Here is an 18,899-nt window from a genome sequence, read left to right as displayed (position 1 = left end):
TGTTGTGTGACTTCTTACTTTTTGATTTTGACAGCGGACCCGCCTCCGAACCCGCCCTCTGAGTGTTGGCAAAATTCCAGCCATTGGAACTGAGTGGGCATCTGCTCATGTGGAGAATAAATACCACCAGAGAGAGTGATTGGGCCAAACAACCATGTTGTAATTTCTATGTAATTCTGTGTCAGGGCATCGATGGAAATCCAAGTCCAAAATTATATTTGCATCCTTGATTATGACTCATATGATTTATGTGTTTATAGTTTGCGTGTAACGATTATAGTTTGTGTTAAAATATCTGTGCAATTGATGAGGGTCAAAAATTCATTTATTGTTTAAATCCTGAATTAAATCATATTAAAACATACAAAGCCCCTTCGATAGATACATTCTAAACACAGTTAATGGAGGATGCTTTTAAAAAAAGATCTACTGACTTCATGTGGTTTTGGAAAGGCTGCGTTTCTTTATTAGATACTTGTACGGTACTCAAAAATAAGCAAGTACCGAGTTTTTTTCATAGTGGACCATATTGATTAAAATCTTGTACTTCCAAGCTAGCCAAAAGAGAATTGTCAGTAAAACACTCTCTGCTTGCTAGTTAGTGCAGTTTCAACTCAAAACAAACAAACTCTTGTTGCCACGTGATACAAAGCGCCATGGTGAAACCTGGTAGCCAGAATGATGAGGCAAAGGAACATTTGGCAGCACTGGCAAAAGTCAGAACTCCAACAGCAAAACTCGGAAAACTCATAAATGGAAACGCAGATGACTATATATGTGTCACAAAAAATACACAATTTTAGGTTTATGTTCAACACTGACAACGTCAGGGATTTAGATGGAGATTTCCTTTGTGTGGTGAAATTGTAAATGTATTCTTTATAAACAGGTTTAAACTTTATTACACTTCGCGCACAAAGCAAAACATCCCCATCATTTGTAATATTATCTGCATCCCTCAACACACTTCTCATGGCTCGTAACATATTTCTATTATTATTGTACCATTATATAATGGATAATTGTGTTATTTACCCTTTCGCTTCAGCCTAAAAATGGTAGCTTTCAAACACCAGCCAAACTACACCATCTTTAGACTTCCTTTATTTTCCTTCCTGCAGGAACCAAGTTTCAGGAGCTTACATTGAACCCTCCAGCCCCAGTGGAGTTGGCAGTGGGGGAACGCTTGATACTCAACTGCACTGCCAGAACTGAGGTCAATGTACGGCTGAACTTTCATTGGACGTATCCTGGAATGAAGGTATCACATATGAAAACCTTACAACTTTGCTTAGTTGGGAAAAGCAAATGTAAATATTACTATGGGACAAATCCATACAGACCTAAAAGGTCCTAGGTTCAGGGGGGAAAATTGGGTTGGAGGAAGTAATCTCATGGTAGTCACAAGTATACACTACTATTTTATGTGTAGGTGTTGAACAGGGAAAGTGTAAAATAGCAAATCAATTACAAGTATCAAATGAAATAAGATTGTCAGTGAATCCTTCTTGTGCTCCCTACACACGGAGGTGAAAAACTCAAAGTTCTTAAGGATAACGTTCTTGAATTGGATTGGAAATGTGGAACAAACTCCCAGAAAAATGAACTGAAGCTGTATTGTTTAACTCCTGCAAATAGAGCTGAATAAATATGTGGTTGGGAACGGATTTGCGTTATAGGATAGGTATAGACTGATCAAATACTCCACGGGACACTTACCTTTGCTGTTGGGTCAGGTGATGGCACTGTTGTCTAAGAAGGGCAGCAGGCCAGAATTGAACAGTAGAAATATGAGGGGCCAGAGTTTGATGAAAAAATAAGTGTCTGAACAATGCACGCCGTTATTAATGTGCAAATCGGCTAGCAACTTTCGGTGAGGAAAAGATACCCCGTGAATTGCCATAAGTTGCTGGCCAATTTGCACATACGAAAATGGTTTAACCTTGCCGTGATTTTCATGAAGTTGCTGCATTTGCACGTTAATTGCTCATTAACTCAACACAGAAATTAATAGCACAAGTACCCTTTTTAACGATATGATAATTGTTAATGACTACCACTCAACCTCTCTTGTCCAGAAAGTAAACAATTATAAGGTAGGGGTCTCATGCCTTCAGGTTGTAAATTGTTTTAGGAGATTTAAAAAATGTCAAATTTTAAATTCAAGTTTTTTATCTAACACCCTGTCTCTTTTTTCTCTCGCTCTTATCGAGTCTTCCTTTCCCTCTCTTTATTTCTCTTTCTGTACCTGATTTGACATTGAACTCACCCACTCTAATTCATCCTCCTTCTCAGTCGTTCCTCTGTTTATTTCTCAATCTTTTAATCTAATTGGTTAAGGAGATACCTTGTTTGTCTCTTTGTTCACCAAGGTCCTCAGATGCCCTGTTGCCCTCGCGTTGCTGTTATCAGCTCACACTTCCAGAAACTTTGTTGGCAACATTTTTAAAAACCTAAATGTGCAATTGAAAGTCTAACTAATGAGGAAAGACACGAGATGCCCCACTTCAGCAAAATCTGGCCCCTTTTGAGGATGATAAATATTATGGGCTTTTACTTGATTACCTCAGGAAAATTTTCCCTGAGGAAATTAAATGGGTCCATTAGGGTAGGGTACATCACTCATGGTCTGTGGAATGAATGTGCTTGATAGGGTGATTAACAACTTCTCATTCCATGCTTTCATGGGGGGTAATTTTAACATTTGAACAATGGAGTAAAATGGTTGATATTGAATTGACTGCTGATTATACACCTCACCCAATTTTTTCTTCCATTGACTTCAATGAAAAGGAAAATCAGTTGGGGTGAATGATGAGTGGCTAATTCAGTATCATCCATTTTACACTAGCACCCAAAGTTAAAATTTCACTCCTTATATTTCTATGAAATGGGTTATTACAAAGATATGTCCACATCAGTAATGCTCCTTCATTAATTAGCCTGGAGGTGAGTTTGACCAGTACAGGAAAGAAGCCCCATGTCCTCTTCCTGAACTATATTCCCTCTTTTCCGATGGGCAATTATACTGACTGACCTCCAAGAGAAAAACTTAGTTGGAATATTAGTTGAGATTTCAAGTTGGGAGTACTATCCTCTACAACTAGCAGGATATGACAAAGGGTATAATATTCTCCTCGCTATCATCAATATTTCATTGAATTAATTTTGATCTTCTGTGCACAGCCCAAAAATTCAGACCTCATTAAAAAGCATTGTCATGTTCTCAGGATGCCCCAAAAGAACTTCACGTATAATGAATTACTTTTGAAGTGGAATCACTGTTGTTATGTAGGCAATGTGACAGTCATTTTCACACAACAAAGTTCCACAAACAGCATGTGAGATAAATGGCCAATAAAACCTGTTTTTGTGGAGGGAGGAATGTTGGCCTGGACACCAGGAGAACACCCTACTTTATGTCAGGGGATCTTTTATCCATTTTGACAGGTAGATAGGCCCTTAGTTTAATGTCCCATACAAAAGGCAGCATCTTTGATAATACAGCACTTTCTCAGCATTATAGTAAAGCAATATAAGTTATGCAGTTTAAATCCTAGAATGGGGTTTGAAACCTTCTGATTCATAGGTAAGAATACTACCAAATGAGCCAAGCTGGCACATCACAAGTAGTATTCTTATTATTTAGAGGATCTGTATCCACATAATGCAATCCACTTCAGAATATATCCAATAGATTTTGAAACACATTGTACTGGATCTTTTACAAATGTGACTTCTTGTTAATTACAGCAGAATCCACAATTATTCATCAAAACAATGAGACAAGAAATACAAGATGAGCTGGAACTCTCAAGCATTCTGATTATTGATAAAGTGACAAAAGGTGATGAAGGCAGATATTTCTGCAGCGCTTCCGGTGGAACCATGACAAAGGAGAACAGTACCGATGTCATCATCTATGGTGAGATCTTCTGTATGATGTGCTGTAAATTACATGAACACAACTCAGGAGGGACTCTTGTAAAACATTTTTAAAGCACACCATTGGTAACAATGAAAAGAAAAGATCTTCTTCTTAGGCAGTCCCTCAGAACCGAGGATGACTTGCTTCCACATTAAAAATAAGCTTGCAGGTGACTGATTAGTCCAATGCGGGACCTACAGTCTCTGTCACAGGTGCGGCAGACGGTGGTTGAAGGGGCGGGTGGGTGGGGTGCTTGGGTTGACGTGCGCTCCTTGCGCTGCCTGTGCTTGGTTTCCACTTGCTCCCGGCGAAGAGACTCGAGGTGTTCGGCGCCTTCCCGGATGCTTCTCCTCCACTTTGTGCGGTCTTGGGCCAGGGATTCCCAGGTGTCGGTGGGGATGTTACACTTTTTCAAGGAGGCTTTGAGGGTGGCCTTGAAATGTTTCCTCTGCCCACCTGGGGCTCTCTTGCCATGCCGCAGCTCCGAGTAGAGCGCTTGTTTTGAGAGTCTCGTATCGGGCATGCGGACAATGTGACCCATCCATCGGAGCTGATTGAGCGTGGTCGGAGCTTCGATGCTGGTGATGTTGGCCTGAGCAAGAGCCACGCAGTGCTGCCCCCCTGATTATCAAAATCCACGACAAGGCCTTAGACAATGTGGACCACTTTCCATACCTCGGGAGCCTACTGTCAACAAGGGCAGATGTCGACGACGAAGTCCAACACCGCCTTCAGTGTGCCAATGCAGCCTTCGGTCGCCTGAGGAAGAGAGTGTTTGAAGACCAGGACCTCAAACCCGGCACTAAGCTCATGGTCTACAGGGCAGCAGTGATACCTGCCCTGCTGTATGCCTCAGAGACATGGACCATGTACAGCAGGCACCTCAAAGCACTGGAGAGGTACCACCAATGCTGCCTCCGCAAGATCCTGCAAATCCATTGGCAGGATAGGCGCACCAACATCAGTGTAACAATTAAAAGAAAAGATAAGCATTCATTGATGACCATCATTGGCTGAACCGAAAGTTTCTACATTGAATCAGCTGGCCAGTGAAAGTGCTAAGTTCACGATTGTCATTTCAAAATTCAATTTGTTCACTTGTTAAAAGGAATAGCCTGGATTTATCAACTGACAACTTAAATTCAGTTCTAAACCACAATAATGAGGATAAACACTTTTAATTTAATGTTTATGGCAAATGTGTCTTAATTTTATGTGTAAAATGGATACTTTTTGCTTTATGTGAATCTCTGAGTTCCTCCAATATATTTTGCAGGAATCATTCATTATGCTACAAAGTATATTCAGTTTTATTACCTAAACCATAATTACTGATAATACCATCTTCCAAGCATTTTCAATTCTCTTGTGCTCAGAAAGATGAAGGATGTTAGTGCTAGGGAATGGAACTCTTCCCAATTTCAGTTACCCAATTATCAACATCAAGCACTCTCAGGTTAGCTATATCACAGACAGGTGCAAAGTAAAGGTCCCACAACTCTGCCCCACTGCTTAACAGCACTCCCTATATCTACTCCTGCACCTAAAGTGAGACTAGATGGGACCCTCACTTGCCAAAAACTACAATCTCTGATGTTATATATGATACTTATTAACCCCCCTCATACAGGATCCATAAAAAAACAAACTTTCTATTAAAATATGATCATAATATGATAGAATTTTATGTTGAGTTTGAGAGTGATTTAATTAAGACCGAAACTAGGGTCCTAAACATGACCAAAGCAAATTACATAGGTATGAGAGGCGAGTTGGCTAAGGTAGGTTGGGAAACTGGATTAAAAGATATGACAGTAGAAAAGCAATGTCAAACATTTAAAGAAATAATTCATAATTCACAATGAATATACATTCCCTTAAGGAATAAAAACACCACGGGAGAAATGGTCGAACTGTGGGTAACAAGAGAAATTAAAGATAGTATTAGATAAAAGGAAGAGGCTTATAATGTTGCCAAAAAGAGTAGTAAGCCTGAGGATTGGGAGGATTTTAGAATTCAGCAAAGGAGGAGCAAGAAATTGATAAAGTAAGTGAAAATAGAATATGAGAGTAAACTAGCGAGAGGCATAGAAACCGACTGTAAAAGCTTCTATAGCTTTATAAAAAGGAAAAGATTAGTGAAAGTAAACATGGGTCCCTTACAGGCTGAGACAGGAGAAATTATAATGGGGAATAAGGAAATGGCAGAGATATTAAACAAATACTTTGGGCTGGATTTTGCCAGTGCTCAGAGGGCAGGTTTGGCGGAGAGTCCACTGTCAAAATAGCAAAGGTTGACAGCGGATAGGAAACCTGCCTCCACGTGAGTCTCCCAGGTATTGGGTCTGTCTGCGCAGAACTGACCCAACACCAAGCGGCGGTGGAGACAATTTAGATCATTAAATGGCTTAACAGACAATTTAATGCTATTTTGAGGCTACCTTGCAATTTTACGTGCTCCCCCATGGGTTACCCGCTGCTCGGGTAACACGCCAGCTCACCCTGTCATGAGTTGAGTCTGCTCTGATGTATCTGATAAACCGACAGCTGCAGAAGTGGTGTAAAGGATGCCATGTAGCAGATGTTCAGTTTCAGAGCTCAGTAACTGTTGGTTACTGCATTTAAAAAAAATTTGTTCATGGGATATGGGCATCGCTGGCGAGGCTAGCATTTATTGCCCATCCATAATTGCCCTTGAGAAGGTGGTCGTGAGCTGCCTTCTTGAACCGCTGCAGTCTATGTGGTGAAGGCACTCCCACAATGCTGTTAGGGAGGGAGTTCAAGGAAGTTGACCCAGCGACGATGAAGGAACGCGATATACTTCCAAGTCAGGATGGTGTGTGACTTGGAGGGGATCTTGGAGGTGGTGGTGTTCCCATGTGCCTGCTGCCCTTGTCCTTCTAGGTGGAAGAGGTTGCGGGTTTGGGAGGTGCTGCCAAAGAAGCCTTGGCGAGTTGCTGTAGTGCATCTTGTAGATGGTACACACTGTAGCCACGGTGTGCCGGTGGTGGAGGGAGTGAATGTTTAAGGTGGTAGATGGGGTGCAAATCAAGCGGGCTGCTTTGTGCTGGATGGTGTCGAGCTTCTTGAGTGTTGTTGGAGCTGCACTCATCCAGGCAAGTGGAGAGTATTGCATCTCACTCCTGACTTGTGCCTTTGGGGAGTCAGGAGGTGAGACACTCGCTGCAGAATACCCAGCTTCTAACCTGCTCTTGTTACCACAGTTTTTATGTGGCTGGTCCAGTTAAGTTTCTGGTCAATGGTGACCCCCAGGATATTGATGGTGGGGGTTCGGTGATGATAATGCCATTTAATGTCAAGGGTCGGTGGTTAGACTCTCGCTTGTTGGAGACAGTCATTGTCTGGCACTTGTGTGGTGCGAATGTTATGTATAAGTCATATAGGGGGAAAAATTGAGATGAGCCCCCTTTGGGGCGCTAGCTTCGCCCTCCCTGTAGCTGAAATTCACCGGTAGCACCCCAAGAGGGAAGCGGGATGCTACTGGAAATGCACCGCCTCCTTCTTGGGGCGCAGATAGGGCTCTGCGGCACATTGCGCCGTGGTACTGCAGGTCTTCCTCCCATTCTTAAAGGGGAGGGGTCTAGTGCTGCGTGACACGGAGCCCAGCTGGGCCGCCAGGGATCGGAGTGCTGGCAAAAGAGCCCGGCACTCAAGGAAAGTGCCGGTCTCATGGAGTGCAGCCGGCACTCCGCGGGGGGGGGGCGGCTGCAGAGGAGGCCGGGGATGGCAGAGGGGGCAGGTGCTGGCAGGCGGCCAGCAACAAAAATGGCCACCTGGCAGCTCCCCTTTAATTTGCGCTGCCCCTGCCGCAGGTAGGCACCCCCTGACCCCATCGGACATAGCGTTCGCCGGTAAGTTAGGGGTGCTACCGAAGATCGCGGCTGGGGCGCAAGCGTGGCGCTGCGCACGGCGATGACGTCATCACCGGTGGTGCAGCGCCACGGAGCATTAACGGTTACCACCGCAGCTAACCTCCCGCTGAATTTTGCGGGAGGTGTTGGCCGTGCCGCGCCCAGGCGCTAGTTTCTTTGCGCCCCGTTAGCGCCCTCCTAGGACAAAGCAATTGAATTTTTAGGCCATAGAGATTTCCTTAGCTTGCAAGTGTTTAGAGCCAACTGTATAATCAGTGCTGCTTCATTGGAACAACCTCTCTCACCATTGACAGATCACTTCTGTCATCTCACCTGCAGCTGCCATCTATTGCAGCCCTTGAAAAAATCAGACCTTGGTCCTCTGAATCCTTCCACGATCAGTCCCAACACCAACATCACCAACAACATCACCAACATTCTCTGCCATCACCTGCACAGGACACAGGACATCAGCCCCTGACAACATTGCTGCCCAGGAGGCCAGCAATGGCATCACCATGGCCAATTTTACTTCACTTGATGCTGTAAACCCTGGCTGCCACATGATGCACCAGGTTGACACCATCCCACACCAGCACCGTGATGCATCCCTTTAATGTCCAAGCCATTCCATTCACACTCATCACTATAGTGGGGGTACCGTTATGTCTCAAAGTTCACTGGAACTCAGTAAGGCACTTCTCAAGATGCGCACAGATCTGTCCAATAAGGTGAAGTGTTGAAAATATAATTTCACTGTATGACAACACATTACCAAAAACTTCACATGAACATTGGCTAAACCTCTCAAGTGCCTACCCTTGTGTGCTGTTAGTTGGTATGCTTGCAGTAGGATGAGGATAAGTGTGAGGGGTGGCTAGTGAGATGGGGAAGTGATAATGTAGATAGAGAGGGATGGGTGGAGGTGCAAGGTAGGTTGGTGTGAGTAAGGATGTGCAGAATGGTGGTGAGGCACTTCAATTGGCCTCAGTGCCCCATGACTAGTGAGGGGAAAATTAGCCAGAGTTCTTGTTCCTGATCACTATCCATATCTTCTTCTTCTTAGGCAGTCCCTCGGAACCGAGGATGACTTGCTTCCAAATTAAAAATGAGTTCTCAGGTGACTGATGAGTCCAATGCGGGACCTACAGTCTCTGTCACAGGTGCGGCAGACGGTGGTTGAAGGGACAGGTGGGTGGGGTGTTGGGTTGATGTGCACACCTTCCACTGTTTGCGCTTGGCTTCCGCTTGCTCCCGGCGAAGAGACTCGAGGTGTTCAGCGCCTTCCCGGATGCTTCTCCTCCACTTTGTGCAGTCTTGGGCCAGGGATTCCCAGATGTTGATGGGGATGTTACACTTTTTCAAGGAGGCTTTGAGGGTGTCCTTGAAGCATTTCCTCTGTCCACCTGGGGCTCTCTTGCCGTGCCGGAACTCCGAGTCGAGCGCTTGTTTTGGGAGTCTCGTATCGGGCATGCGGACAATGTGACCCATCCATCGGAGCTGATTGAGCGTATACCCATCTGAAAGTGTGCATGGTTGGATATCTAGTGAGGAATGCATTGTATTTGCCTCGGTTGCTTCCCCCAAAAAGCCCGTGGATACTTCCTATATAGACTTACATGTGACAAATGGCTACTTGAGTAAGGGACTTGAAGGGTACTGGTGCCCATAGACCTGTTCCCCAGCAAGGAGTCAATGTCATCAGGAGAAGGGGAAGGGATGAGGCAAAATTAACAGAAAAAGAGGAAAAACGCCCTAATCGAGAACTCAATTTTCCTCGACTGCGGAAGACAAGGTAATAAAGAGGAGCTAATCTTGAAAAATATGCTTTTTGGGCATGAAGTAAGGCCTCCACAGCTTGTTTGGAGAATGGCATTCCTGACAAAATAAATGTTCCTTTTAGTGATGACTGAGCACTCTTCACATCATTTTGACTGTGCTAGAAGCCTAATTTTCACACACTTTTGCTGAACGTTAACATTTGTTTTCCCAACTTGCTCACACAAATATAACGAAGAATGCTGCCTTACACAAACAGTGTCAGCTCTTCTGGTGCTCAGATTCCCAAGCCTCATGTTTTCAATAAGAACATTAGCTTTTTGGATCTAACTTTGTTTTCATTATGTGCTTTCAGAGAAACCCTTCATCTTCATAGATCACAAAGCTGGGTCGATAATCGAGACAGTGCTGAAAGAAAGGAATGCCAAAATTCCAGTGAAAGTTACAGCCTATCCTCAACCAGAAATGAAATGGTAATTGCTCAATAAATTATATAAAGAAATAAAGACAGTTACTTTTCAGGAACCAACTTTCTATATACATTATTATAATTTTCAGTTATATACAGTAGAGCATTATTTACATTTATTCTATGACATATAATTGTCAATTTAATAATTAATTTTGACATATATTTGCATTAAATGGTGAATGTCTTTGAGCAATTGGAATGCTGAACCAGAGTGCATTAAATTGTACATTTGCACTCCTGGTTTCCAAGACTTGAACATTTTTGGCACAGTACACCAATAATATGCACAAAACAATCAAGAATAATTTTTGTAAGAATTTCAGAGATTTAAAATCAGATATTAGATTAGTAATTTCTGAATCTAATATAAATGTGCATTATTCCTCTTTGTTAGCTAGTTCAGATGAATCAAATGGCCTGGTCAGTGAACCTTAATTCATCGTAAAACACACATTCTTAAAATGATCATTATTACAAAAAAAAATAATAATAGCTTCCAGCCTTTTCAAATGCATTTTGTGCATAATCAACAATTCCTTATTCTGTGGCAAACATACTGAAATGTTTATTACCGTAATGCTGCACACATTTTATTGGACACTTTCTCATGGCTGCTCTATTAATGCTTAAAAGGACTTATATATTTTTTGTTGACATACAGTGTAACAAAATCCCAAAGTGCTTCTGAACACTTTCCAATGGTTTGTTTTTATAGGATCAGGAATGGAAGGCCAATTAGTAAGGATCAAGCACACTACAGGATAAAGCAAGTTGGATATACATTGATGATCAGTGATGTGACCGAGAAGGATGCTGGGAATTACACAATTATACTCAGGAATCCAATGACAAAAGAAGAGCAGCGTCACACGATCCAACTCATAGTAAATGGTAAGAAATGCAACATTTTGTAATCACAGGCAGGTTTTTATTGAAGAATTTCATGTGAAAGGTCAAGGCCATTAGTGCAAGACACCACCAAGGTAGGAGAAACTAACTATTAGTTGAGTTTTTAAAGCAATAGATTATAGGAGGAAGGGAATACTGAGAGAGGTTAGGAGCTCCACAGTTTTGAGAATGAATTAGAGCAGAAGGTGGTTTACATGCACAAGGTATGTGGGCTGTTTCTCACCCTGGTTTTAAATGCATTGGAACTCATTACATTGACACTTGCCCATGAGATTTCACCCTTGCCCATGAGATTTCACCCTATCAAGTCAAGTAAAGATTTTACTATAATATTCATAGAGCGTGCAACCAATGCTTTCTTTCTGGTATATAAGTTCACACATATGGTGGGGGAAGGGGAGTGGGTAGGTCTGCTAGCGGCAGGCAACTTAACAGTAAGGTATTTATTTGAGTTCTAAAAGTATTGTGAATGCATCCTTAGATGTAAAACTGATAGATTGGCTTGGATTTATGTCTCGACTGAATGTTTATATGTCTATATTTTTATTCCACAAAACACCAGATTTAAAACTTACTGGGGTTGGAATTCAACTTCGACAGGGACACATAAGGGTGCTAACGGATCGGCCACCCGTTATACACTCTGCCCCATTTCCCTTTCCATTGAAGTCACGGAAAAGAAAATCAGGCAGGGTGTATAACGGGCGGCTAATCCACCACCGACCATTTTATGCCCCCGTCGAAGTTGTATTCCACCTCATTATTTTATTTTGAATAGGATCTCTCAGTGTATATAAAAAAATCCACAACATTTTTCTCCGTTTTAAATGGGTCTGTTCAAACTATGTTTAGGGCTTCTTTCTTAATTTTTCTTGGGATTTGAGCAACACCAGCAAGGTAGCATTTATTGCCCATCCCTCGTTGACCTGAGGCCATTACGAATCAACAACATAGCATGGGACTGGAGTCACATGTAGGCCAGAGCAGGTAGGGGTGGCATTCTCTCTCCCCTGACAGACATTAGTGAACCAGTTGGATTTTTATAACAATTCATAAGAACATAAGAATTAGGAGCAGGAGTAGGTCATACGGCCCTTCAAGCCTGCTCCACCATTCAATAAGATCATGGCTGATCTCTGACCTCAACTTCACTTTTCCACCGGATCTCCATATCCCTTGATTCCCCTAGAGTCCAAAAAGCTATCTATCTCAGTCTTGAATATACTCAACGATTCAGCATCCACAGCCCTCTGGGGTAAAGAATTCCAAAGATTTACAACCCTCTGAGTGAAGAAATTTCTCCTCATCTCAGTCTTAAATGGCCGATCACTTATCCTGAGACTATGCCCCCTAGTTCTAGACTCTCCAGCCAGGGGAAACAACCTCTCAGCATCTATCCTGTCAGTCACCCTCAGAATCTTATATGTTTCAATGAGATCACCTCTCCTTCTTCTAAACACCAGAGAGTATAGGCCCAATCTACTCAATCTCTCCTCATAGGACAACCCTCTTATCCCAGGGATCAATCTAGTGAACATTTGTTGCACCGTCGCTTTCAGCAGCTTTCATGGTTATTTTTCCTGGTACTAGCCCACAAATTAACAAATTTATTGAATTCAACTTCATAACTTTCTATGGCGGAATTTGCATTCAGAACTTTTGGGTTGCATATTCAGTACCATACCCAATAGGCTACTGTACTATTCACAAAATCAAGTGATTTCTGAAAATGCGATTTTAATTTTTCGCAGTTCCCCCAAAGATTCATGAAAAAGCAGTGGCTACACACACTGACTTTTACAACTATGGAAGCAGACAGACTCTGACCTGCACTGTCTATGGCATTCCTGCTCCCAACAGGATTATCTGGGAATGGCAGCCAGTAGAGAACTGTAACTTCTCCTATCAGTAAGTATTAATAATATAATGTCATTAATAATTAGATCTAATTATTAAGATTAAAAAACATACATATTTGAATGCATGTTCTATATAAACCATGGTTCTTGATTCATTGTGCGTCTCAAGACTGCTTTGTGGATCATATATTTTCCATTTAACAACTTCTGCAACCATTACATATGTTCCTTGTGAAGCAAAAAGACATTTCTAAAGTGAAGCATTAAGGTATGTTTATATGCGTGATATATATATCATAAACAGTGCTATGAAAAGCCAATGTATTTCAATCAGGAACAGTTTCAGCAGACTTACTGATGTAATAAAATTTAATAATGGATTTGAGAAGTGAGTGCGAGGTGCTGCAAGCCCTTTGGTACTTCATGAGACACCCCCCAGTATGTCAATTGATACCAACTTGTAAAACAACAATTTTTGCTATGCAACAACTAATACATTTAAAAAAAACTGACTGTGTGTGTGTGTGTGTGTGTGTGTGTGTGTGTGTGTGCACAAGATGTATTCATTCTAGAGGAAGTATATTGATTGATGTTCAGAATGAGTGACAGCCTCCCATACTAGGCCCAAGAGGCCTCTCTTATCTTGGCCCAGCAGAAGGTCCAGTAGACATCCTGCATGACAATCCTGGGCAATCTGCTTTCCTGTTGTTTGTTTGGCCATTAACTTCCACTAGGTCTTTCCTCCACCACCCCCATTGTTTTCCCTTTCCAATCACGGATGCAAAAATCTTACTGAGGACTGCAGAGGTTTCTCTGTCTCCTTATCTTCCTCAGGCGTTGAATTATCTCTGGCAACAAACCTCATTTATCAAAGCCTTGCTTCCAAAAATAGTTATTTCCTTATATGCATCCTAATTAGAAATCACTTAAGGAGTTTGAATAATATTTTGAGATTTTTTTCTATATTTGTTATGTCTATATATATAGATCATATATAAAATATATTTTTAAAGGTCCATTGGCTTTATAACAAAAAGCTTTGCAAACCATTTTTTGGTTTGGAAGAGATGAGCTAGAAGGGATGGGCTTCATGTTTATCACCATAACGATAATTGCAAGCGACCCAATAATGCATTCCAGTTCAAATTACATTACTGCATCTTTTGTTTGACAAACCTTATTTCAGTTGTTTACAGATGCTTTTTCATGAAGGTGGCGCCCTTCATCAGTGTCATATTAAAGTCATGTTGCATGCCAACATTCTGTCCTGATTAGTTCAGTGTAAGGGAGATATTTTCAAATACTGTCTAGTTACAGTAGCAAACATACACTTTTATTCACTTGCTCAGCACTAAAATCATCCTCATTTTTCCAAGTAAGAGCTTACTTTCTTTCGGGTAGCATCTCCAAATTAAATATTATTTAAACAATATTAAATCTATTGCTAAAGTAGAATTGATAAGTATGTAGAAAAATCCTTTATTTCAAATGCAGAAAACAAAAAGATTGAAATTGTATTTTTTGGTTTGTACTTTAGGCCTCATTTAGTTTAATTGCATAAAATACTCAGAATTTGTTTCTCTTTTTTGATTTTCTCCCCTCCGCAGTTTAGTTAGAGTACAGTTCCACAAGCCCTAACAGCTATCTGGTGCCTCACTCACATGGTAACACTCCATGTGTGAGGTCAGACAGTGAGTGCCAACAAGCTATTCGGCTGTGAGAGCCAAGGGGGAAATCACAACCAAGCACAGTCCTGACCACCTCTGACATCCACACAGCTATCAGGAGGGTAATCCTGGTTATTTGTTCTCCAGGAGTGTTGAGACCAGTTATAAAACTAACATTGCTTCCCCAGCTAATATCTGCTAATAGAACAGACCTAGGATAGAGATAAGGGCCTTGCTAATCTGCATAATTCAGTATTACACCAGGCAGTACAGTTGCCCACTGAGGTAGTGGGGAACACAATCATGATTTGTTAGAAACACACAACTTTTTTAATTTGGAAGCATGATTTGATGAAGATGCACTGATGTCAATTTCTTTCCAAAAGTTATCAAGGCGAATTGGAAACCCCCTATAAGTATGAAAATGAAAACTGGAAGAACATTAATGACAATGATGGCAGCAACAAGATTGAAAGTACAGAGCCTCGAACTGTGTTTCTTGAAGGGAAACATAAGGTGAATTAACTAATAACAAATATGGCTAACCAAACACAATGAATGCTATATGCAACTAATAAAATAAATATATTAAGTTAAACAGTGATATTTACTCAGTAGTCATAAAAAGTTTAATAGTGCAATCCAATGTTTAGCTAACATTAATTACCAGTGAGACTGAACTAATGTTTTGAGTCTTATATTTTAATTTAATTGCTTAAGTGTTTTTTTTTGTATGCACTTCTTTGGTCAGAAGACATACTGATATCTGAGCTCATCTCTGTGCATTCGTTATTTATATGATGTTTTCTGATGTTTCCTTCTAGATGGTCAGTACCCTTGTGATTCAGACAGCAAATGTCTGCGCTATGTACAGATGTCGGGCTATTAACAAAGTGGGACAAGATGAGAGGGTTATCTTCTTTCATGTAACCAGTAAGTACAGCATGTCTGCTGCAGCATCTCATTAAAACAAATCCCATGGCGAGATTGAAGGGTCTGCTCAGACTTGAACTTTGAGATTTGAGAACTATATAATTACAGACAGTTAACTTGTACGGTATACAGTGCAGCTGCCCAGCTCATGAAGAAGCTGCTGTTTCTGAATCAAGGATTAATCATACAGTAAATAAGTGCTTTGTCCCAAATAACTTTACAATAGACAACTCTAAATTTGTAAACAAATTATGAATGTGTCATTTTCATCTATTTAAGCTAATTCTAATAAGTCAGAGTAATGAAGGGGTAGATTTCACGAATTAGCACTCCTGGCATGAAAGCTTCGGTCGTTGAAAGGTGGTGATGGCAAGAATTTAAAGAGCATTGTGTTTTATTTTTATTTATTTTAAAAATAAGCATATTTTGTACTTTCAACCGAATGGAGAATACAGAAAAAGTTGTTGAATTCTTCTAAAAAAATCTTTTAACTTCTTTAAAAAATGTTTTTGTTAAAAGTGTAACCCACCTGATCTCACCTCCCTCTTAGTAGGTGGAGTGGCACATGCAATAGTGATTGAAGGGAGTCTGCCACTGGGAGATGGGAGTAGATTGCCAGTGAGCAGAAACTCACAGTCATAATCTACTCATTAAAAACAGTGGCCGAGAAATTGGATTGCACCCAAATCGGAACACAATCCAAATGCAGCGCTCGCGCCTAAGGAGGATGGCGGCAGGACCACCGCAAATTGGTCCGCAGGCCTCACTAGGATAGCAGAGGCGAGCTGCAGCATTATTCGTGGCCTCAGAGACAGCTTGATGGAAACACTGCTTGGCCATAATTATTAACAATGTGAAGCCCATTCTGTCCCAGTAACAAGTCATGTTCTGCATTCTTACTATGATGTTCCTGACCAACTTGAAAGTTAAATACTGACTTCTTCAAAACTGATAGATACAAATGATTTGCTTAGTAATACAGTCACGTGCACAGTATTTGTGACTCACTGCCTTTCTTATATTTTGTGTGTGGTAATCACTTCTTGTAAAAAATTCTGACTAATGAATTAATAATTTTCATAGTCTTACTGGATATGAGTTACTTTTTATTTAAATAAGTTCTTCCTTCAAAATCTAGTGAGTGAACTGTTTGGAAGCTCTTTAGTTCCTGCATAGAAAACAATTTCATGTCACCTCATTCGGCTTCGGAAATCAGTCTTTGCTGAAGAGGCAGTTCCGTTTTGCTAAAGTTTTGTTTAATTAAGTATCATGATCTTTAAGCAGATATATATATATAAACATGTATGTGTGTGTGTAGGGCAGTTTATGCAGCACAGCTCCCTGGCCCTCTTTAGTTTAATGTTTTATGAACCTCGTGTCGCAGTTGCATGCAAATAGTGGGAAAAAGGTTTTCATTTAGGTGAAATTTAAAATAAAAATTAAACCGAATGTTAATAAAAAATGACAAAGCGTGGACGCCTTTTAATAGTTGAAGACCCTCAGGTGCAGTATATTGTTTTCACCCCTTGGCTACAGCTCTGTATATTTACTATACTACCAGCTGTAAAATTTGGCCCACAAATAGTTTTGGCTAGACTGACCAGGCCAAGCAGAACCTCTTCTAATTAAATCCTCTTAATTTTGTGCACTTCATAAAAAAAAAGAAACAAATGATATGAGTGACTGACTCTAAATAAGGGGAAATAATTTTATAATTAAGACTGTAATTATTTTGATATTTGAACATTAATATATATCTGAAGTGTCTTATGTTTGTCAGCATTAAATATATATGTGCATTTTTAAATAAAAAGCTGTAACTATTAATGTTTTCATCAGTAAAAGACAGAAAATGGTTAGAACTCCAGAAGAGAACGTGCACATTTCGGTAAATTTACTGCTACTTGAATCAGTGTTTCAGAGCAGTTTTATAGAAAAAACAATTGATTGGATTTACGTGTTTGATTTTTCAGAGGGTCTTGAAATGAATTTGCAGCCTACTGACCATCCCATTGAAAAGGACAATGTAACTCTTCAGTGCAGAGCGGACAGATTTATATACAAGAACCTAAAGTGGTACAAGCTCTACCCCACAATCCTCCAAACCTACCGTGGCACCCTAGCCATCCTCCCTTGTGAACAGCTCCAACGTGATGCACAGGAGATGACCTGGAGGATGATTTCTGGCCACAAGACTGAAAATATCACCATCGAACTGAGTTTTGGCAATGTATCTCTTCAAGATCAAGGAGTCTATCTTTGTGAAGCCCAGAATAAAAAGACAGGTGAAAAGCATTGTGTGATGAAGACTCTTTCTGTAGAAGGTGAGAAAACAACACTATGGGCAGAATTTCTCTGGCACCCAGAGTGCGGGTTTGGAGGCGGGTCCACTGTCAAAATTGAAATGATTGACAGCGGGTTGGGAACCCACTGCGAACCCGCCTCCATGTAAGTTTCCAAAGTGTCAGGTCTGCGATTGCAGAACAGACCCGACACCAAGCGGCGGGGGAGGCATTTAAGATATTTAAATGCTTGTTAAACACTTGTTTACTACTATTTTGCCAGCCTTTTTCTATTTTACCACATTTTTAACAGGGTTCACGTCATTTGGAGATCACGTCAGGTAAGTAGGTCGGGTTCTCTATGTCTCCCCAGTGCTGTGACCAGGTGACAGCTGCAAAAGTGGTATGAAAGCTACCATTTCACAGCTGGTCACTTTCCAATGTCAGAAGCTTGAGCCTTCATGACTTGGAAGACACTTTTGAGCTGTGCACAGTTTGGAAGTGTTTGGAGTAAACTCTCTATCCACTGTCACCTCCTTGGAGCAAGCTCTCTCACCATTGACAGATCGCTTCTGTCATCTCAACTTCAGCTGCCATCTATTCGAGCAACATCGGTGCCATTGAAAAAATATCACCTTGGTCCTCAGAATCTCACCATGATCAGCCCCAACACCACCATCACCAGGGTATGTGATGAGTGGCACAGCAGGATGAGGTTGAGTGTGGCTTTGCAGTAACGTTTCCTGATCTACTGAGATCATTGAAAGGTTGGCACCACTGCAGCCTGGTCCTCCTGATGAAATCCCTGCTTGTGCCCTCCTGTGCAAAGTGCAACCAGGCTGCTTTGATCTCCTGGGGAGGTCTCTTCCGCCCATTGGAAGGGAAGATAACCTCCCTGCATGCTGTGACTCCCTTCATCATAAGCATATGAAGGTAGTCATGCAAGAGCCTGGGTGTAGCCGTGCACCTTTGTGCAGTGCTTGTCAGTGTTTGCGACACCTCAATGCTGCAGAACACTGACAGCACAACTGTCAAAATGAATGCGGCCATGGTCTCTTTAAGGAAACCGGCTGATGACGTGTCATCAAATGAAGTCATCAGACCCGCTTCCTTTTAATTGGCCGGGAACCCGCCAGGGCGAGCTTAACAAGCCCTATAAATGGAAAATCCTTTTTACAGGATGCAGCCGGGAGTGAAA

The 18,899-nt window shown here is 41.4% G+C and overlaps 1 protein-coding gene across 3 annotated transcripts in view; it reads left to right on the top strand.

Annotated features, from left to right (window-relative positions):
* The window catches only part of kdr (kinase insert domain receptor (a type III receptor tyrosine kinase)), an 89,441-nt gene that overhangs the window by 15,090 nt on the left and 55,452 nt on the right, over positions 1–18,899 (top strand). For 2 of the 3 annotated variants that reach the window (XM_085970019.1, XM_085970033.1), the window contains exons 6-13: positions 1,122–1,261; positions 3,754–3,925; positions 9,935–10,052; positions 10,767–10,942; positions 12,712–12,868; positions 14,873–15,002; positions 15,311–15,419; positions 17,393–17,743. In XM_085970019.1, coding sequence (XP_085826145.1) covers positions 1,122–1,261; positions 3,754–3,925; positions 9,935–10,052; positions 10,767–10,942; positions 12,712–12,868; positions 14,873–15,002; positions 15,311–15,419; positions 17,393–17,743 — 1,353 coding nt within the window. The remainder of the gene's footprint in view (positions 1–1,121; positions 1,262–3,753; positions 3,926–9,934; positions 10,053–10,766; positions 10,943–12,711; positions 12,869–14,872; positions 15,003–15,310; positions 15,420–17,392; positions 17,744–18,899) is intronic. The other variant, XM_085970027.1, reaches the window with a different exon arrangement.

Source organism: Somniosus microcephalus, chromosome 2, assembly GCF_052327205.1.
Source record: "Somniosus microcephalus isolate GS21.2 chromosome 2, FLI_Smic_1.0, whole genome shotgun sequence".
NCBI classification, from domain to species: domain Eukaryota; kingdom Metazoa; phylum Chordata; class Chondrichthyes; order Squaliformes; family Somniosidae; genus Somniosus; species Somniosus microcephalus.
The sequence above is the reverse complement of the archived record's forward strand: the minus strand, read 5'-3'. Positions and strand labels throughout refer to the sequence as shown.